The 17,600-nt window shown below is 48.7% G+C and overlaps 7 protein-coding genes across 7 annotated transcripts; 3 read left to right on the top strand and 4 right to left on the bottom strand.

Moving 5' to 3' along the window:
* Nucleotides 1-10: 10 nt before the first annotated feature.
* Nucleotides 11-4,065, top strand: FSUBG_4823 (transcriptional regulatory; the record flags this gene model as incomplete). Its single annotated transcript, XM_036682853.1, has 5 exons — nt 11-132; nt 186-1,888; nt 1,942-2,145; nt 2,197-2,367; nt 2,990-4,065. 5 exons carry the CDS (start codon nt 11-13, stop codon nt 4,063-4,065), a joined length of 3,276 nt encoding a protein of 1,091 aa, XP_036539745.1.
* A 721-nt stretch (nt 4,066-4,786) lies between these two features.
* Nucleotides 4,787-5,347, top strand: FSUBG_4822 (n-acyl homoserine lactonase; the record flags this gene model as incomplete). Its single annotated transcript, XM_036682852.1, has 2 exons — nt 4,787-5,072; nt 5,229-5,347. 2 exons carry the CDS (start codon nt 4,787-4,789, stop codon nt 5,345-5,347), a joined length of 405 nt encoding a protein of 134 aa, XP_036539744.1.
* A 921-nt stretch (nt 5,348-6,268) lies between these two features.
* On the bottom strand, nt 6,269-7,507 carry FSUBG_4821 (aldo keto reductase; the record flags this gene model as incomplete). The annotated part of the gene is made up of 6 exons (XM_036682851.1): nt 6,269-6,564; nt 6,615-6,815; nt 6,858-6,971; nt 7,028-7,168; nt 7,218-7,296; nt 7,349-7,507. 6 exons carry the CDS (start codon nt 7,505-7,507, stop codon nt 6,269-6,271), a joined length of 990 nt encoding a protein of 329 aa, XP_036539743.1.
* Nucleotides 7,508-9,082: 1,575 nt separating this feature from the next.
* FSUBG_4820 (phthalate dioxygenase reductase) lies at nt 9,083-10,768 on the bottom strand (the record flags this gene model as incomplete). The annotated part of the gene is made up of 1 exon (XM_036682850.1): nt 9,083-10,768. One exon carries the CDS (start codon nt 10,766-10,768, stop codon nt 9,083-9,085), a length of 1,686 nt encoding a protein of 561 aa, XP_036539742.1.
* A 2,154-nt stretch (nt 10,769-12,922) lies between these two features.
* On the top strand, nt 12,923-13,821 carry FSUBG_4819 (uncharacterized protein; the record flags this gene model as incomplete). The annotated part of the gene is made up of 2 exons (XM_036682848.1): nt 12,923-13,027; nt 13,072-13,821. 2 exons carry the CDS (start codon nt 12,923-12,925, stop codon nt 13,819-13,821), a joined length of 855 nt encoding a protein of 284 aa, XP_036539741.1.
* A 451-nt stretch (nt 13,822-14,272) lies between these two features.
* On the bottom strand, nt 14,273-14,910 carry FSUBG_4818 (amidohydrolase family; the record flags this gene model as incomplete). The annotated part of the gene is made up of 2 exons (XM_036682847.1): nt 14,273-14,552; nt 14,627-14,910. The coding sequence occupies 2 exons, from the start codon at nt 14,908-14,910 to the stop codon at nt 14,273-14,275; spliced, it is 564 nt and encodes a 187-aa protein (XP_036539740.1).
* Nucleotides 14,911-16,057: 1,147 nt separating this feature from the next.
* FSUBG_4817 ((trans)glycosidase) lies at nt 16,058-17,332 on the bottom strand (the record flags this gene model as incomplete). The annotated part of the gene is made up of 1 exon (XM_036682846.1): nt 16,058-17,332. One exon carries the CDS (start codon nt 17,330-17,332, stop codon nt 16,058-16,060), a length of 1,275 nt encoding a protein of 424 aa, XP_036539739.1.
* Between the last annotated feature and the right edge of the window lie 268 nt (nt 17,333-17,600).

The following is a 17,600-nucleotide window of genomic DNA, read 5'->3' as shown; positions in this document are numbered from 1 at the left end:
TTAGCTCGTGATGCCAGAACCGTCCAGGAAACCGTCAGACCAGGAGCAGGATCAATCAGAGACGGGTCCACCAACAAGCAAGAGAAGACGTATTGGTTTGGCATGCAATGCCTGTCGGTCACGCAAGTCGAGGTACATCATCCAGAGTGTTCTACTTTCCGGAAAAATAACTGACATTATTGTAGATGCGATGGACAGCGCCCGTCGTGTTCCTCGTGCCTGACCCTTGGCTTTGACTGCTTGTACGAGCCTGGTGACTCTGCCACGAATGTCATTGTTCGCAAAGATTATGTATCCGACCTCGAACAGCGCGTCAGCTCTGTCGAGCATAACCTCCAGCGGTTGAACGATGTCCTCAAGGGTCATCTCTCGCCCTGCATCAACACGAATACCTCACCATGCCGCCATGGAAGCATCAACGCTGGCCACTCTATGCCTTCACCTGCGCCCACTGCGCCGACGAAAGCGTCTGCCCCTTCTGGAGCAGGTACGGGGACGTGTGCTACGAGCCTGGAAGAGCCTCAGGACGAGGAAGGCATCCCCAATGGAATGGCCATGACGTTTGTCGAGGAAAAGACATCGGCGTTTTATGGCGAAGCCTCCAACATTAACTTTACGCAACTGCTTCTTCGCGCCATCGCGGTTGCGCATCACTCACCGGGCGCGCCGTCCGGGCTCGACAGAGCTTCTGTATTAGGAGAGAGTGTTGTTGCCAGTGTCTCCCAAACCAAAGGCTCTCTGGGAGGCTCAGCGACACCGCTAGACTCATTACCCACCGCCCTGCCATCTGTCGAGGAGATGGACACTCTGCTTGATCTATACTTCGATACAGCTGGTGTTGTTTTCCCGTTCATCCACGAGGAAACAATGCGGAAGACATACAATGAATGCAGGCTCAACGGCTTCACCCGAGCGCGCAGAACGTGGCTTGGAACTCTGAACATGGTATTCGCTATGGCGAGTAATTTTGACAGGGACTACACCACATCATCCAAGAAGCGCTTCGAAAGGTCCAACGTTTTCTATAAAAGAGCCCTGGGCCTCTGCAATGAGCTATCGAAGCGTGTCATAAGTTTGGAGATCGTTCATTACCTGATCTTGGTCGTTCTTCACTGCCAGGGAACTTCGCGCTCCGTGCAGGCCTGGAACAACTACGGCCTTGTCATTCGATCGGCTATGGCGCTAGGACTTCACAGCGAGTCGACTAAGAGGTCACTTGATCCTGTACAGAAAGAGTATCGTCGTCGGACTTGGGTGGTCATATACTGCCTTGACAAAGTACTAAGCACGGCTGTGGGTAGACCCGCGAGCATACCAGATGAGCAGATGACGAGGCGGGAGCTAGCATCTGGATGGTCACCGGCGAATTCTGGCGATGTCTCCGACCTACCTGGCGATTTCTTGGCCGTGTCGTTCAAGATGTATCAGGTGACGAGCAAGTCTCTCGCCATCCAATACGGCGCAAATCTCGATCATGACTCGGACCCTGATGATGAGATGGCCCATCTTAAAGCCTCAGGCGAGCTCCGCAAGCAACTCCGGCTCTGGGCGGCGAATCTTCCTCCCCATCTTCAACTTTGCGATATCGAGTCGGATGCTCTTTTGCAAAACACAAAAGCGAATAGACTTCGTGTTATTCTCACGATGAGATATCATAATCTGAGTATCCTCATTCATAAACCGCTGCTCAGTGCTACTATTCGACACCTCTTCCGGCATGATGATACATCGGATTCGAGTTCATCGTACTTGATACAGCTTGCCATGGCCGAAGCTCATGAATGTGTTCGGTCGGCACAACTTACAATCGATATTGTTCACTCCGTCATCAGTGTAGATTCCACGAGTAAGAATAATCTTGGCGTATGGTACTTTACTCTGTACTATGGTAAGTTCACCTTCGAGTGAGTACTCAGATGGCATGCTGATTACTTCGTCTAGTCTTCACTGCCTCACTGGTCATCTGTGGGCGATTACTTTGGGCACAGCATGGAGACGCTGTAGTAGACGAAGCATCCGTCAGTCACATGAAGTTCCTCCTCAGCAAAGCAGAAACCATATTTCTCAACTTGGATCACGAGAATAGTCTTGTGCTGAGCTGTTTTGAGTATATCCGAAGACTCTCGCGAATGTGCGGTGTCAAAGGTTTGTCATCGACACTCTTCCTTTCTGATCGTTTTACTGACGAGTCTTAAGAAACTGGCCCGGATGCTGCATCAGCTTCAGTTCATGACAATGGGTCGAGCTCTACTGGCTCTGCGGACGCTATGTCTTTCAATCTCGATAACATGGATCCTTTTCAGCTTTTTGCGTCGGAAATGTTTGACCCGGCTATTTTTGACCATTTTCATCAGTCGCCTGTTGATGGTATGAGTTTTGTAAATGGGTTGTGGGAGGGGTTTCCTTGTGGAGGATAGGGGGGTTGGCTAGTGTAAGGATGTAGCAGGTTTACACAGCTTATTATGATATATTGAATTAAGTTGATGATAGCATGGTAGTGCTGGGGCGACTTGACTTGAATGACGGCGAAGTCACCTCGAAAACTCCGTTGAGCCTTTCCCGCTAGCACTGCCTGTAAAATATTAATTAGCGAAGACCCTGATTGTTTAAACTCAGATTCCGTTAGAAAAATCCCAAGATCTATCTGCTACTGATGAGCAAAAGCTTGGCGTGTTGCCTTCGCCGACAGTCCGACACTGCGTCAGTTCGGTGTAGTTCGGTGTAACATCGTCTCTGCCGGAATGGGCCGTGGGCCGGTCTAACTCCCCGACGTACCCCGCTTTACCACGAATCGTGCAGTCATTGCGGACTTGACTAGTCTTAGCTGATGATAACTAATTGCTATCTACCGGGTCGTAAGTGCGGAGCTTCGGTCCGATTATCAGATAGCATCTTGTATAATAATTCAATGTTGTTATACAAGAGTTGGACACATTGGATTATTTCAACTAACCAACTGTTATCTCGTCATTTAACATAACGCGTCAAGTCAGGATAATCCCCGCTTATTCCCCCATCCCCAATACCATGGCGCGCCTCGAGGATCCAACTGCCCTCACTCAGCTCCCTGAGGAGTCTGCCCGAGTGCGATATACTCCTTCGGAGCTGCAAGATTACTTCAAAACCCTCAAATTTCCTCAAAGGTTTCTAGACCTTGGCAACAGCGTGTTGAAAGACCCCTCGCTTGCCCGCACAAAAGAGCATGGCCTCCCTCTATTGCAGGCCATAACACGCTATCACACATGCAACGTCCCTTTTGAGAATCTCGTCCTTCACTATGATCCCCACAAGATCGTCACTCTGGACCCTGCAGAGCTATATACCAAGATCGTGACACGACGTCGAGGAGGGCGATGTATGGAGAATAACATCTTTCTCGGCACTGCTCTTCGCTCCCTTGGCTACGAAGTGCGTAACTGCGGTGGTCGTGTATCACGCGCCATGAGCCCCTACCCCGAGGTTCGCAAGAACCAAAGCGCAACTTACGATGGATGGAATCATATGCTTCTTCTCGTGTTCCTGGGTGACGAATGGTACGGCGTCGATGTAGGAATGGGGTCCATGGGACCTAATCTCCCTGTCCCGCTACGAGACGGCTTCGAGAGTCTTAGCATTGCACCGCGCGAGATCCGCATTCAGAAACGCTCCATCTCAGAGACATATGCTACGGATCCTTCTCATGGCACACAAATGTGGTGCTACGACGTCTGCTATAACCCAGCAGAGAGTGAAAAAACATGGACGCCTGTGTATTGCTTCACTGAGACAGAATTCCTCCCCCAGGACTATGAGGTCATGTCTTGGTTCACATCGACGAACCCGAGATCCTTCTTCACCAGGTACATCACTTGCACCAAGATGATTATGGATGAGGACAAGGAGGTGATTATTGGAAATCTCACCCTGTTCAAAGACACTGTTAGAGAGACCATTGGTAGTGACCGTAAGGTTGTCAAGAAATTTGAGACGGAAGAAGAGCGTATCCAGGGTTTGGTGGAGATTTTTGATGTCAACTTGACGGAGGAGGAGAAGAACAGTCTTCCTGAAGAGAAGAGACTTCGGTAGGGTACGGGATAAGATGGGTATGCTTATTTGGATCCTGGTACCATTTAGGGTTGGGTCTCATGACTATTCCAGAGTTTATGTGCACGTTTTACACCTCTCAAGTAATTGACATTCTTCGTGAGTTTATTCAAATAAGAATCGTGCTGTGAACAAGATGCTTATGACTTCCTGCCACCCCGTCGGCATGAAGATATTCGATAGTAATTATACACTTGCTTTACATTTTTGGAATCTCCAACTTCTGTTTCACTCATCTCAGATTATTCAGACGTTAGAGAGTAACTCCATATCTGATACCTGAATAACTCCAGCATCGTTGCTATCGCCAGCAGATGAGACGACGTGTAGTCAGATGCCATTATCCGACGTGTCCGTTACTTCCCGGTATCTAACCAAGAGATACCGGAGGTTTGACATCGGGCCCGTGAACCCGATACAGACCCTCTGAACTGCCGATTGAGATGTACAAGGGCATACCTAAGTAGCTTACTTACCCCGCACTAGATAAACCAACGCTAGCAAGACCCTGGCATGGTAAAGATGAATGTATGGCGATTTCGGGTTCTTACCCGGATAATAAGCCATCGACTTGACCACTGGAATAAGTAAAGAGAACAATGCTTGATGAAAGTTGAGATCATTCAGGCTCGGAAACACACTGCCACCTTGTACAAGCACCCTTTCAAATATACCGAAATTTTATTGCTGTTGAAAAGCAAACATGACTCCCTGCCCATTACCCCCACCAGTTGATATACCCAACTCCCCAAACACCGTTGAAGTCTACATCATCGACACAACGAGCTTCATGAGCGGGTTCCCCGCCTCAACCTTTGTTGAACCCCTCGTACCGGGTTTTGACACTATCAACGTTGGATCATACTCCTTCCTGATCAAACACCCTGGTCCCAACACGAAATATGATACCATGGTGTTTGACCTCGGAGTGCGGAAGGATTGGGAGATTCTCCCAGAGACGTTTGTCGCTGGTATTAAGGGAAGTGGGTGTAAGATTGAGGTGCGAACAGACGTTGGCTCGATCTTTCGAGAGAATGGACAGAGCCTAGATGACGTCGGGGCTATTATCTGGCCGCATTGGCATTTTGATCATGCTGGGGATCCACAGACCTTCCCTTGTAAAACGGACCTAATTATTGGTCCAGGGTTCAAGAGCAATATGATACCTGCCTATCCCACTGTCAGGGACTCGCATGTCAATGAAACAGCTTGGGAGGGTCGTGACTTAGTAGAGATTGACTTTAAAGGAGAAAAGTCTTTGTAAATTGGCAAATTTGAGGCCTATGACTTTTATGGCGATGGAACCTTTTATCTCTTGAGTTTGCCAGGCCACGCGGTCGGGCATATGTCTGCTCTAGCTTGCATAACTGCCAATCCCCCTTCCTCTATGCTTCTTAGTGGCGACATTGCGCATCACTGTGGCGAGTTCAGACCATCACTATACACGCCCCTCCCCAAGATGATTTCTCCAAACCCCCTCGGCCGGACCCTCTCGGCTTATCTCAGGAAACACTTCCACAACATTCATCCTTAGAAAGACCCACAGAGACCATTCTTTAACCCGACAACTAAGCCGGGATAGCATCTTAAAGCTGCAGGGGCAAAGGAGAGTATCAACAAGTTAATTGAGGCAGATGCTTATGACAATATCTTTCCTGTTATGGCTCATGATATAACACTGGGTAACACGGTGGAGTTATATCCCAAGAAGGCTAATGACTGGATAGGGAGAGGTTAGAAGGAGGAGACGCGGTGGGGATTTTATGGAGAGTTTACACCAATGGACGAGATGGATGGTAAAAGACAGCATGCACAGATTACAGGGCCTCATGAGATTCACGGGTCGACGGAGGCTAGTTCTAAGATCATGTCGATTGCGCATCTTAAGTACAAGGAAGGGGAGAAAAAAGCAGAACTTCATGGTCTACCGTTGTGATGAAAGCCAATTACGTTCAATTTCAAATGCTTGTCCTAAAGCGTAGATGTGAATGTTGTGCGAAGGACTGTTGGGCATGGCGCAAGTCTAGACGCGACGATCCACCGATATCTGAGTTAGTGATGATCATGGTAACTGTGATTCGTAGTACTAGTACTCTTCTCAATTATGCGATGCGTATTTGTTCAAGCCAGAAGAGCATGTGGTCTATTCTGAATCTTTGATAATACGTGATAATAAGCCTGCTATCTATTTACCGATGTTCCTCATCGCGGCTTCATTATACCTATCTCCCTGCGGCTTCAGGGCATCAACGAGCTTCCTCATATCCTTGACCTCCTCGTCCGTGAGCTCTATATCTCTCGACGAAAAGTTCTCTACCAAACGCTCCGGCTTCGTCGTGCCCGGGATCGAAATCATGCCCTGCGCGGCTACCCAGGCAAGGGCAACCTGAGGCAGAGTACACTTCTTGCGCTTGGCTAGCTCCCGAAAGCCATCGGCGATTCTCTTGTTGGCATAAAAGTTCTCGCCTTGCCACTTGGGAACTGTAGGATCTGTGAGCAGGTGTTGGCGCATGGGGAGTCGGAGGACTTACTCTGACGTCTGTAGTCTTCGGGGGCAAAGTCATCGGGCGTCTGGTAGGGAAAGTCTTCTACGAGCCATCCGTGGCCGAGGGGACCGTAGGCTATAAACTCGATGTCAAGCTCACGGGCTGTGTCGATCAGACCGTCGGTCTCGTGGATCGTTTCGAAAGCGGAATATTCTGCTTGGACGGCGTCGATTTTGGCGACTTGTTCTGTTAGTCTTGGGCTTTGTATAGATCAAATCGGATGCCTACTTGAGTTTGCCTTTCGCAGTGTCTCCGCAGAGCATTCGGATAAGCCAATGTACTTTGTTTTGCCCTGCTTGCGGAGGGAATCAAGAGCAGGGATGGATTCTTCAAGTGGTGTATCTGGGGGCTTCTGTCAGCGTGTGCTCAGCGAGTTGATCTCGAGGAGGGTTGCTGACTCGGATCCATGCGGTGGATGTAGTATAGGTCGGGAGTAAAGCCTAGTCTTTCGATGGTTCCCTCGATGTACGTCGCGATATGTTCAGCCGAGTTGGTCACGGATCCGTCCTCAAAAGCAGCAACACCGCACTTTGACGCGACTATTAGTAGTTAGTAAGAGCACATTTATGCGAGCAGTCGACAGCATACTGAAAATCTTATCGCGACAGTTATGCTTTCTGATAAAGTCGCCGAGAAGCTTCTCATTCTTTCCCGGGCCATAAGAGACCTAGAGGCGATCAGTCAGAAGACAGCTGCCAAGGGGGCTCAACTAGACATACAGCAGTGTCCCAAAACGTGCAACCCAGCTCCAATGCTTTCAGCAATACAGGCTCGGCCTCTTCGTAGCTGAGGTCGTTGCCGAGTGCGAAGCTGATGCCCATGGCACCAAAGCCTGGCGTAGGGACCTGCAAGTCTCGGAAGCGCATTGACTTGACCATTTTGGGGGCTGTCTATCTACAAGGGGCGTGGTGTGTGTAGTGTGATGTCGATTTGACTAGTGGTAAGGATTTGGATGGCAAGCGGCAGTACTATATGACGACGTTGGGCCTCTTTCTACAAGGGAGCAAGTGTGTTGAAAACCATAGAGAAAAGGGGGATGACCGGGGGTACCATTCCGATTACGCGATATAATGGCTGCTAGTACAGTGTTTGGCAAGCATCGGGCAACTCGTTTCGGGGAGTACTCGGGTCTGGCGGAATGCGTTATCTGACGCTAAAGCACGACCCGCCGAGACCCATCATCGTGAGCAGATAGGATTCACCATATCTGGGGTAGTTGCTGCGTAGCATCGTTGATATCTAAGCGAGGTGATTAAAGTGCCGCATATGGTAGGCGAAGACGGAAGGTTCCGCGATGCCATTTTCCTTGGGCGATCGCTCCGAGTTTTTCAACAGTGCTAATCTATAAAGCATCTATTGGCTTGAACAAGTCAATTAGATCTTATCCCTGCGGCCACCAATACGAGAACATTACCATGCGAACATGTCCTCTAACTAGAAGTTTTGCGAGCTCACTTCGGTCACTGGAAATGCATGAACAATATTAGGTCTTTACCTGGACTCATCCTTGGTGTTGGTATCTATCAATATGTCGCTGCCAAATATGCCTTTATCTGCATATTGCGGGACTCTGAGCACCTACAGGCCAATACCTTTACTCACTGGGGCACTTAGCTCGGTATCAACCTGGCCCTGGGTACTGCAGCCTTTATCGTAGCTAAAGCGGTACCCACCTTGAACTATCTTCTCGGCTTGGCCGGTTCTCTATGCTTTGCGCCATTTAGCCTGGTATTTCCCGCCCTGCTGTGGATGTATGACTTCAAGAGCTTCAAGACTGGCACGCTGGGTCAGAAGATCAAGTACGGCTTGCATATACTAATCATGATTCTTGGCTTTTATATGATCGTGGCTGGCACGTGAGTACTCGCTCATCTTCCATCGCCATTTAACATATTGACAAGGCACTCTAGCTACTCGGTTGCCGTTCTGATCAAGGAGGCATTCGACACTGGCGCGATTGCCAAGGTCTTTGACTGTGCGGACAATTCGGGTTTCGTGCAGTAAGATGGCATGAAAGCACGGAACACAGGCTAAGTTGTTCTCGGACGTTGGTCGTGTTCTTGGTATCCATCTGGTGTTATGAAGAGAGATGGACGACGGATAAAAGGTTGGCGTAGGGGTTCTTCATTACATTTTATTGCATGTAACGCGTCACTTAGACACAGTCGCCATTTGCTAATTCAATCAATTAACTTGATATATATTCTATTTCTTGGTCAATTACCCATAGACTAGCTTTCTTCATGGTCTTAGTCGTTTCGCGTATGCTATGACATGAAACTCCAGCATGTTATAATTTAGTCTTACAGAGTGCCCCTATCTAATGTATTACGAATCTCTTTATTTCTACTTTAAATAACACCTGAAAGCATCATGCACATTATCAAGGTCAGGAACAGAGTCTCACTTTGAAATTGGAGAACACGGCTGTCCAAAAGAGTGCGCATCATGGCCTAATCTATCTCTATCTTGAGCCTCCCAATGCCACGATCGACACAAGCCTGTAACGCCCGCCCCTTTTCCTTGTCAAGCAGCGCTGTGCTCTTGTAGTCAACTTTTCCCTCAGACAGCTCCACTTTGCAAGCACCACAAGCCCCAGACTTACAAGAGTACAATACGTCGAAGCCCGCGTCGTTGAGCACGTCTAGCAGCGTCTTGTTTGGAGGAACTGTCATTGTTTCGTGTCTGTTGGAGTCTGGCTCGTCGACCTCGACCTCGAAGGACTCTCCCAGATCACCGCCGCCACCGTTACCGAAATCTTCGAAATGAAGCATGTGGTCTGGATACCCAAGTTCATTGGCAATACTTTCGCATTCCTTCATCATGCCTGAGGGCCCGCATGAGAATATGCGAGCGCTGTATATCCCATCGTGGCCGGGCTTTGGTATGGCGTTTCTAATATTGAGCCGTTGACCCTCTGATCGGATGTAAAAAGTGGTCTTGTCTTTGGGAAGTTGGTCAAGAAAGGCAGCCTCTTCCAGACTTGGAACGGCATAATGGAGATGGTATGGCAAGCCTTTGCTCTCCCAGTCGCGCATCGACGGCAAAAAGGCCGTTATCCCGATCCCTCCGACGATCAGAACTCGCGTGATACTTTCCTCGCATTTTGCATCATTTTCCATTGCAGCAGGGTTTGATCCAGGGAACATTTCAATCTCGTCACCGATCTTCAACTCGTTGTGTAGATAGGCCGAACCTCCTCTTGATTGTCGATCGAGGGACACGCCCAAGCTAAACCTATAGATATCACCGTCGACAATCGAGTAAGACCGCTCAAATTCTTTTCCACCTCCGAATTTGATCTGGGCAAAGGCGTACGGGTCGAACTCGGGGTTGACAAACGTTAAATGCTCCTTCAAGGCAAATGTGAGCTTCCTAACGCGCTGAGCGACGAGGCAAGCGTCGACCAGGGTGTATGTCTTTGGAGCACTCCTCAATCTCTCCTTTGCAATATCCAGAAATAGATCTGTCATGGGAAGCTGTGTGCATTCCGCCAGCAGATTGAGCGAGACATTCCTTGCTCGGAGGACACGCTGAACGTTCAACACAGACCACTCGGGATATGGTCTCTCTCGCAAAGAAATTGTGTCTCCTTTACAGATAGTGCCTGTCTTCAGGACTCGCATGTTCCAGCCTGCTCGCCCTGTCCGTATCGTTCGTTTTAGGGCTCGTGGCCATCTGAATCGGGAGTTGAGTTTGAAGCATGGGTGTCGTGGTTCGCTGACTTCGAGAAGAACGTCGTCGCCGAGTTCGTATATGTCGCCAATACACACGTTGTCGTCATTCATGTTGGTCGTGACGAGGTTCTCGCCGTATGCTCCGACATCGTATAGATCTGGCTCTGGCGGGTTCTCGGCTCGCCAATCTGGGTAATGATCTGGGTTATACTGATGCACTGCGCGCTCCGTGCCACCGTGTCCGCTGGAAGCATGTTCGTCGCCCAACACTCCCGTTGCGCTGCAGAATACCGGTCCGTCCTGTCGCTGTTTGTAGATAGCAGAGGTGATTTCGCCTCCTAGGGCGCCTTTCTTGACTTTTCCTGCTCTGACTTGCAAAAGAACCCCTGGTTTGGGAGTAGGGGCAGTATCTAGATGTGATACAGTCTCCTTAGGAATATTAATTTTCGATGGAACCCCCATTGTTTGCAAATTGGCCTAAAGGGTTACAATCTGTACTGCTCAGTATATACTCTTGTGGTATAAGCATGTAAAAGTATTTTTACGTTTCGTCACCCGACTGTTACGCGAAAGTTCCGATGATGCCGGGTAGTGGACGGGAACTTCGGCGGTGGTGGTTCATCTGGAAGTGGGTCAGAATTCTGACAGACTTCGCTATAGGGTACGTCACTTATTAGAGGGATGCCATGATCAACGATGAAATACAGATACTATACCGCCAAAAATACATTTGGGCCGGCCATGAAGCTAGCGGTATAAGCCCGGCATATAAACATTTAATGACTTGTTTGAGATAAATGATGGTGCACTTAGTTTTTGGTGGTGAGATTGACCTTGAGCCACAAAGTCACATTTAGGAAAACTACATCACGCCCACCGTTGACGTTTTGGAACCAATCTTGACGAAGTGATAGCAGTTTGAGCTAAGTACTGGGAGGAAATTGGGTCACACACGATTGCGTAACAAGCAAAAGAAGGTTCCTGTCAACTGGTTAGGTGCAGGATGCAAAGATAAGCACGTCGACTGATGTAATAAAATATGCTTTCGCGACGTCCGTATTTGATCCATTTCTGAACTTTATTGAACAGAAAATGTAAGCATGATTGGAGGAAAAATTGCATATATCGTTCATGCTCTACATACATACGCAACGACCCATATTCACCTCGTAACCTTTCAGTTATCAAGACTGAGTGTCACAGAGTACGTAGCAGCGCAAGCTAGTATGATTTTCGACCAATACGTGCTCCTACAGCATACAGCTCTATGGACAACCCACCAGCCATTGTCATCTGTTGTTAGGCTTAAATCTTACCATACTCGAGAAATTATACAAGCCTCGTCCAAGTTATGGGCCACGAGGAGCCCTGATCAACAGCACGGCAGTTCAGAACATCAGCTCATTCCTTGGAAGGCAGTGGAGTTTACGAAAGGCAATTCCGTGGAGACGAGGCTCGAGCAACCTCGCTACCTGGAATCGAGTGGATCAATTCATCTCCTAACTTTAGAACAGCACCGTGGTAGTTTTTCTGACACGCGATCAGCCAGTTAGATCATGTTCTGTTTTGCTCCTGCTGAAGGAGCGGTGACAAAGTGATGCATGGAGACTGAATATAAAAAGGGGCCCTTTTCCTTCCCAAGTCCATTCCAGACTTCCATCAAGCACACTTTACCTTCTATCTCGCCCTTGACACGAAAACAACAATGGGAATTACTCTCAAGGCACTGGTCCTTGGCCTCTTTCTTGCCCAAGCGGCACATGGGTACATATACTCCCATGTATTTCGTTGTATTGACACCCATACTGATATATCATATAAGAAAGGACCATAGCAGTCACAACTGCTGCCTGAGAACTCCTGCGGGATGGATTCCCCGAAATGATTGGACCAAGGCTGTCTGTGCCGCTCGCTGGGGATCTGTCGTAAGTAGCCCCCGCGCCCCATAAACCCAGTTCAAACGTTTGACAAGAGCATCAGGCGACGTTTGATGGTGTCAAATGCATCCAGAAGCCAGGCAACGTTATCAGTGGTGATGACTTTTATACCGCGTGCGTACTCTATGGGAATAACGATGGTTATGGAGATGACTGGGATAAGGGCGCTGGATATCGCGGTACTTGCTCTTAGGTGTACACGTCTGTGCCTCTGACGAGGGTTTCGACCGCTGATACAAGTTCCCTGAGGCATGTTAATAGAAGCATCGTTTCTAGACATATGTAGTATACAAGAAAACCCCGAGACAGTATTATAAAAGAAGTTGAAGTTGAAGCTGAAATTATGATATACCATGGCCGCTGATCAGAGGACTGACGACACGTAGGGCTACAGATCGTCTGACCAGCCTTGTGACGTTTCGGCATCAACATCTATTCATGCCGGAATTATGACCACGTGTAATTGGAATGGGATAAGCCAAGCTTCGCTTTTCGCAGATGATTGCTGTAGTGCTTCTTGTCAGCCACCCAGGTTATGCTCGCTACGCCACAATGGTAAGGAAGGCAGAAACCCTCCGAAAAGTCTCCGCAGCTGATATATCAGCCTCGCAGCAAACAATAAACAAGAAATACAACAAACAATCCAAAACATTCACAACTCTCATAACAATAATTGAAGATGACGCGAACTATTCTGATTGTCGGTGCTACTGGCCAGCAAGGCAAGGCCACCGTTGACGCCCTATACAAGACCCTTGGAGCTCTCCTGGCTATGAAGATATCAGTATCCTTGCATTGACTCGGTCAATTTCGTCTCCAAAAGCCCAGGCTCTCCAAACAGAGTATCCATCAATTACCCTTGTGCAAGGAGATACCCAAACGCCACGGTCAATTTTCGAACAACACCCAAGCATCTCATCAGTCTTTATCGTCACGGTTCCGCCAAATGATGAAGCGCAAGCACTCCCTCTCATTGAAGTAGCATCTTCACATGCATCAGTAGATCACATAGTCTTCTCTAGCGTTGATCGTGGTGGTGACGAGGTCAGCTGGTCGCAACCGACTGAGGTTCCTCACTTCGCCGCCAAGCACCGCATTGAGCTCCGACTGCGAGAATCATGCAAAGAAAGCCATAAACGATGGACTATCCTCAGACCAACAGGTTTTATGGATAGTTATAACCCTGGTTTCTTCGGTCAGATGATGGCGTCCCTTTGGGCAGAAGGGATGCCCAAGGATCGAAAGATGCAGTTGATTAGTACGCATGACATTGGCGTGTTTGCAGCAAAAGTACTTTTGAACCCAGATGCTTGGTCGGGAAAGGCATTAGCGTTGGCGGGTGATGAGCTGAGCTTTTCTGAGCTACAAGAGGTCTTCCGAGGAGTCGTTGGAGAAGAGCTACCCCAGACATATAAGGTTATAGCATACCCCGTCCTATGGATGGTGAAAGATGCATCGAAGAGTTTTGAGTGGTTTAGAAATGCGGGTTGGAAGGCGGATATACAGAATTTGAGGACACAAGAACCTGGTCTCCAGGACTTTGCGTCTTGGCTTAGAGAATCGAGCAAATGGACATGAGTTTAAGTAACGGGATTTTTATTGGCATATAAAATATTAGCGACAGACGATCAACAAAATACTATCCACCTCTGACCTAATCTTTGTAAAAATTTCCCTCGAGTCTTGGGAACAGCTTCAAAGCTGATCCGTGATAAACATCCCCTTCTTCTTATCCTCCAACGAGAAGTCATCAACAAACTTTGTGAAGCCCTTGCTCAGTTCCTCAGGGGCATGAGGAAAATCACTACCAAAAAGCAAATGCCCGGGCTTGGCGAAGCTCAGAATCATAGGACACACCTACTGACTTCCTGAAAGCGCCGTATCGAAGTAGAATTGCTTTGCTTTTCTAATAATGTCCTCAGCACTCATGATCTCTCCAAATTCAGGGAGAGCTACCATGGTCGCTCGCTGGACAAAACGCGGCCAGTGTTCCGCCAGCGTGTGACAAAATGACCTTGACATCGTGAAACTACTCGAGGCGTCTGTTGAGAATCATGTGCATGGCTGTACGGCCTGTCTCGTGAGGCCAATCGAAAGCAGGCATTGGAAGTCGATCGTTAAAGTAGACAGCCGAAATATTGTTGATGGGGTGGACAAAGACAACGGCCTTACGACGATTCAACTCCTTCCAGATCGGGACATACTCGGGGTGTCCGAGATATCCCTGAGGAGTGGCATAGCTCGTGAACAAGGTAACTCCATCTGCCTTGAGAGTATCGAAAGCGTAGCGTAGCTCCTCGAGTAGGGATCTGTATACTGCAGAGACGGAACTGTCGCAAAGAATCCATTCTTCGGGTTTGCATCGCGGAGACGGACGGAGTACTCATTCATGGCGCGAGCAACTCTGGCGCTCTCTTCAGGGTCAGTGATGTGGGTGACTCCAGGAGTGCCGACAGAGTATATGGCAGAGGTGATGTTGTAAGTCTTGTTGAACGCCCTGTCACTTTGGACACTCCATGACGGGACTTTCATGCCTTTGAGACCAGCCCCGACTCCTAAATTGACTTCATTAGACGATTCGTCTAAGAGGTAACGGATACAGAACCTTACTTCTATCTGGCGAGGAATGATGTGGTGGTGAACATCGATACGCCGAATGTTAGACATATTGGATGATCTGAGAGTTTCAGTTATTTGGAATAAAAAAGTGAAGAGTTATGTGATATGCGATATTTAGACAAAGAGCACAAACTCATTTTGTAGATTTCCAGACCTTAGGCAAATTGATCCTAGAGTATTGCCATGTACATACATCATCGATAACTATAGCTCGGCGTTCGCGGTCCGTACGGAGGGTGGCCTACGCACTGGACAAGAAGCAAACTGGTCTGACCACTCAGCGGCACTTACGGAAGCCAAATGCATTGGGAGCAGAGGAGATTTCCAATACTGACAGAACCAGCTAAAAGCTCCATTTCATCAGTTAGTCAGTGATCGCTAACCCGGCCCATTCGCATTACATCATAAATTGCCTTCTTAGCTTCCCATCATTTCTCGGCGCAAATCAAAAGCAGGCGAGATTGTCGGAGGCTCGCGACGAGTATTCGCCGACCAAACACAGCCGATCTTCGAGCTGTAATTCTTGCTGATCGCAAAAGAGTCGATGCGGCGGCCAACGTCTAACACATTTATCTACTTTTACAAGTAAGTTATTTGCGAATAGCACAAGCGCGATATAGTGATGATCAGTCAGGATCGCGTATCTTGAAGCAACAGCGAGGACGTGGGAATGCCAATTAATGATTTGACAGCATCTGTCCCTCGACTCAAGCTCGACAGTTGTAATTATTTACTTTGGTTTATGCAGTTACAAGCTAGTTTGGGCTCACCCCTGAACCCGACGATGAACGGCGCCGACGTGTACGGATATTCAAATCACGAGTTTCATCTCATATGTCACATATGACACAGAACTTACCTGCTCAGCATAACCAGGCAGTTTCCGATGTGGTTGAATAATGTTTATGACAAGCCAACTCCAAGTCGACATGCACACCTCTTTGAAAGGGCATATCAGGTTTCTGATGATTACTGCCTTACATTATTCTTACATTACCATATAATATAAGTTTAGCTTAGCCATTAATCAGCACATTTCTCATCCCACAACTATACAATGCCTGGACCTCAGTGAACAATAACGATCTTCAAAGGTGACTCTCACGCACTGCTGCAGAAACTGTATATAGTATTACATTGTTTGGAGTGATACAGTATATAAGATGCTGTTAAGGCTTGGGTATGCCACTATTCCTTATGCCTTGCACGGGCTTTTACCTTTGGCACCCCACGCACCGCCATTATTATCGAGAGCCCAAAACACAGCGCCGCCCAAGCACAATCCATCAGCCCAAGCCATCTTCAGTGCCAGTGTGTCAGCGTCGTCATAGCCTACCCACTGATCACTCCCCCAAGTCGCATACTTCTGCATAGCCTCACTGTCAAGCTCGACAGTAGCTTGATTGGCCGATATGGCCTTTTTGATGTCACTTAGCACCATGACGCCTGTCGGATCTTTGACACAAGAACCCTCTTCACTGGGTCCTGAGGCAGCACAACCAACCTCTTTGCAACTAGAGGAGGAGAGTGTATACCCGCGGCCGTAGAGGGGGATACCGAGGTTGATAAGCGAAGGGTCGGTCTGGTTCGCCCAGAGCGGCATGAGATCGTTGGCGATATCAACTATGCTGGCTTGGTAGGTCACAGTGCTCTTGGCTGGTTCTTGATCAATCCCCCAGCCGTGCAAGTCGTAGGCCATGAAGTTGAAGAAGTCGACGTATTTGCCCATGCCAGCAGCGTTGAAGCCCTGAATGCTGCCCCAGTCCGCTGGCACCGCCGCTGAGATACCATAATCCTTCCCAAAGGCAGCTCGGAGCTCCTGGACGAGAGAGACCAGGTTCGCTGCATCGGCGGTCGCTGGAAATTCCCAATCAAGGTCAACACCCTGGAAGGAGTAAGTCTCCATGAAGGACTTGAGAGACGAGATGAACGCAGATCGAGAGTCGGATGAAGCCGCCATGGAAGACCAAGTCCCGGTAGAAAAACTACCGCCTCCAATGGCAATCCACGTCTGCAGCGAGCTGCTCTGCAAAGCGGTAAACTGCTTATAGTATTCGACATCTTGGGAGTTCTGAGCGCCAACAGCGAAACTACTCGAGTCGAAATCGGCAAACGCCAAGATCAGATGGGTCAATCCATTGGTCTGGATCTGGGAAGGAAGGACGACATCGCAAGATCGGTCCCAAGCCTGCTGTACGCGCCAGTATCCAACGCGACGGCCATTGGTCGCCGTCTTACCGTCAGAAGAGCAAGACGGAACCGTAGGTACAGAGCAGCTCCCGTACGCAGACTGACAACCATCACTACAGTACACGCTCGTTGTTCCGCAGTATCCGGCTGATGAACAGCAGACATTCAAGGGACAGCGTGCTCCATCGTTGTCAGGACCGCATTGGGAGAGGACAAGATTGGGTAGAAGTCCAAGAACTAGGGCCAAATGGCCGACGGCTTGAGGGAAAGAAACAAACATGGTCGAAGAGACTTGAAGCAGGGACAGAAAATACGAGCGCCAGGCTCGGATCTTCTTCAGCCTGTTATATGTCCCATTCTCCATAGTCCGTCGAAGACATTTAACCGTCTCAACACTAAGCCCTGTTAATAGATAGCGATCTCCACAGCTAAAATAACGCTGACGCCAAGGTCTCCAAGGAATTACCCGTTGGCTCGAGCCGGGAGGGGGGCCAACTAAGCCAGCTTAATGGTCTCATGTGCCGCGGGACCAAAAGCACCGGTCTAGC

Source organism: Fusarium subglutinans (genome assembly GCF_013396075.1).
Source record: "Fusarium subglutinans strain NRRL 66333 chromosome Unknown NRRL66333_c0000043, whole genome shotgun sequence".
NCBI classification, from domain to species: domain Eukaryota; kingdom Fungi; phylum Ascomycota; class Sordariomycetes; order Hypocreales; family Nectriaceae; genus Fusarium; species Fusarium subglutinans.
This window is presented reverse-complemented; position numbering and strand designations above follow the sequence as displayed.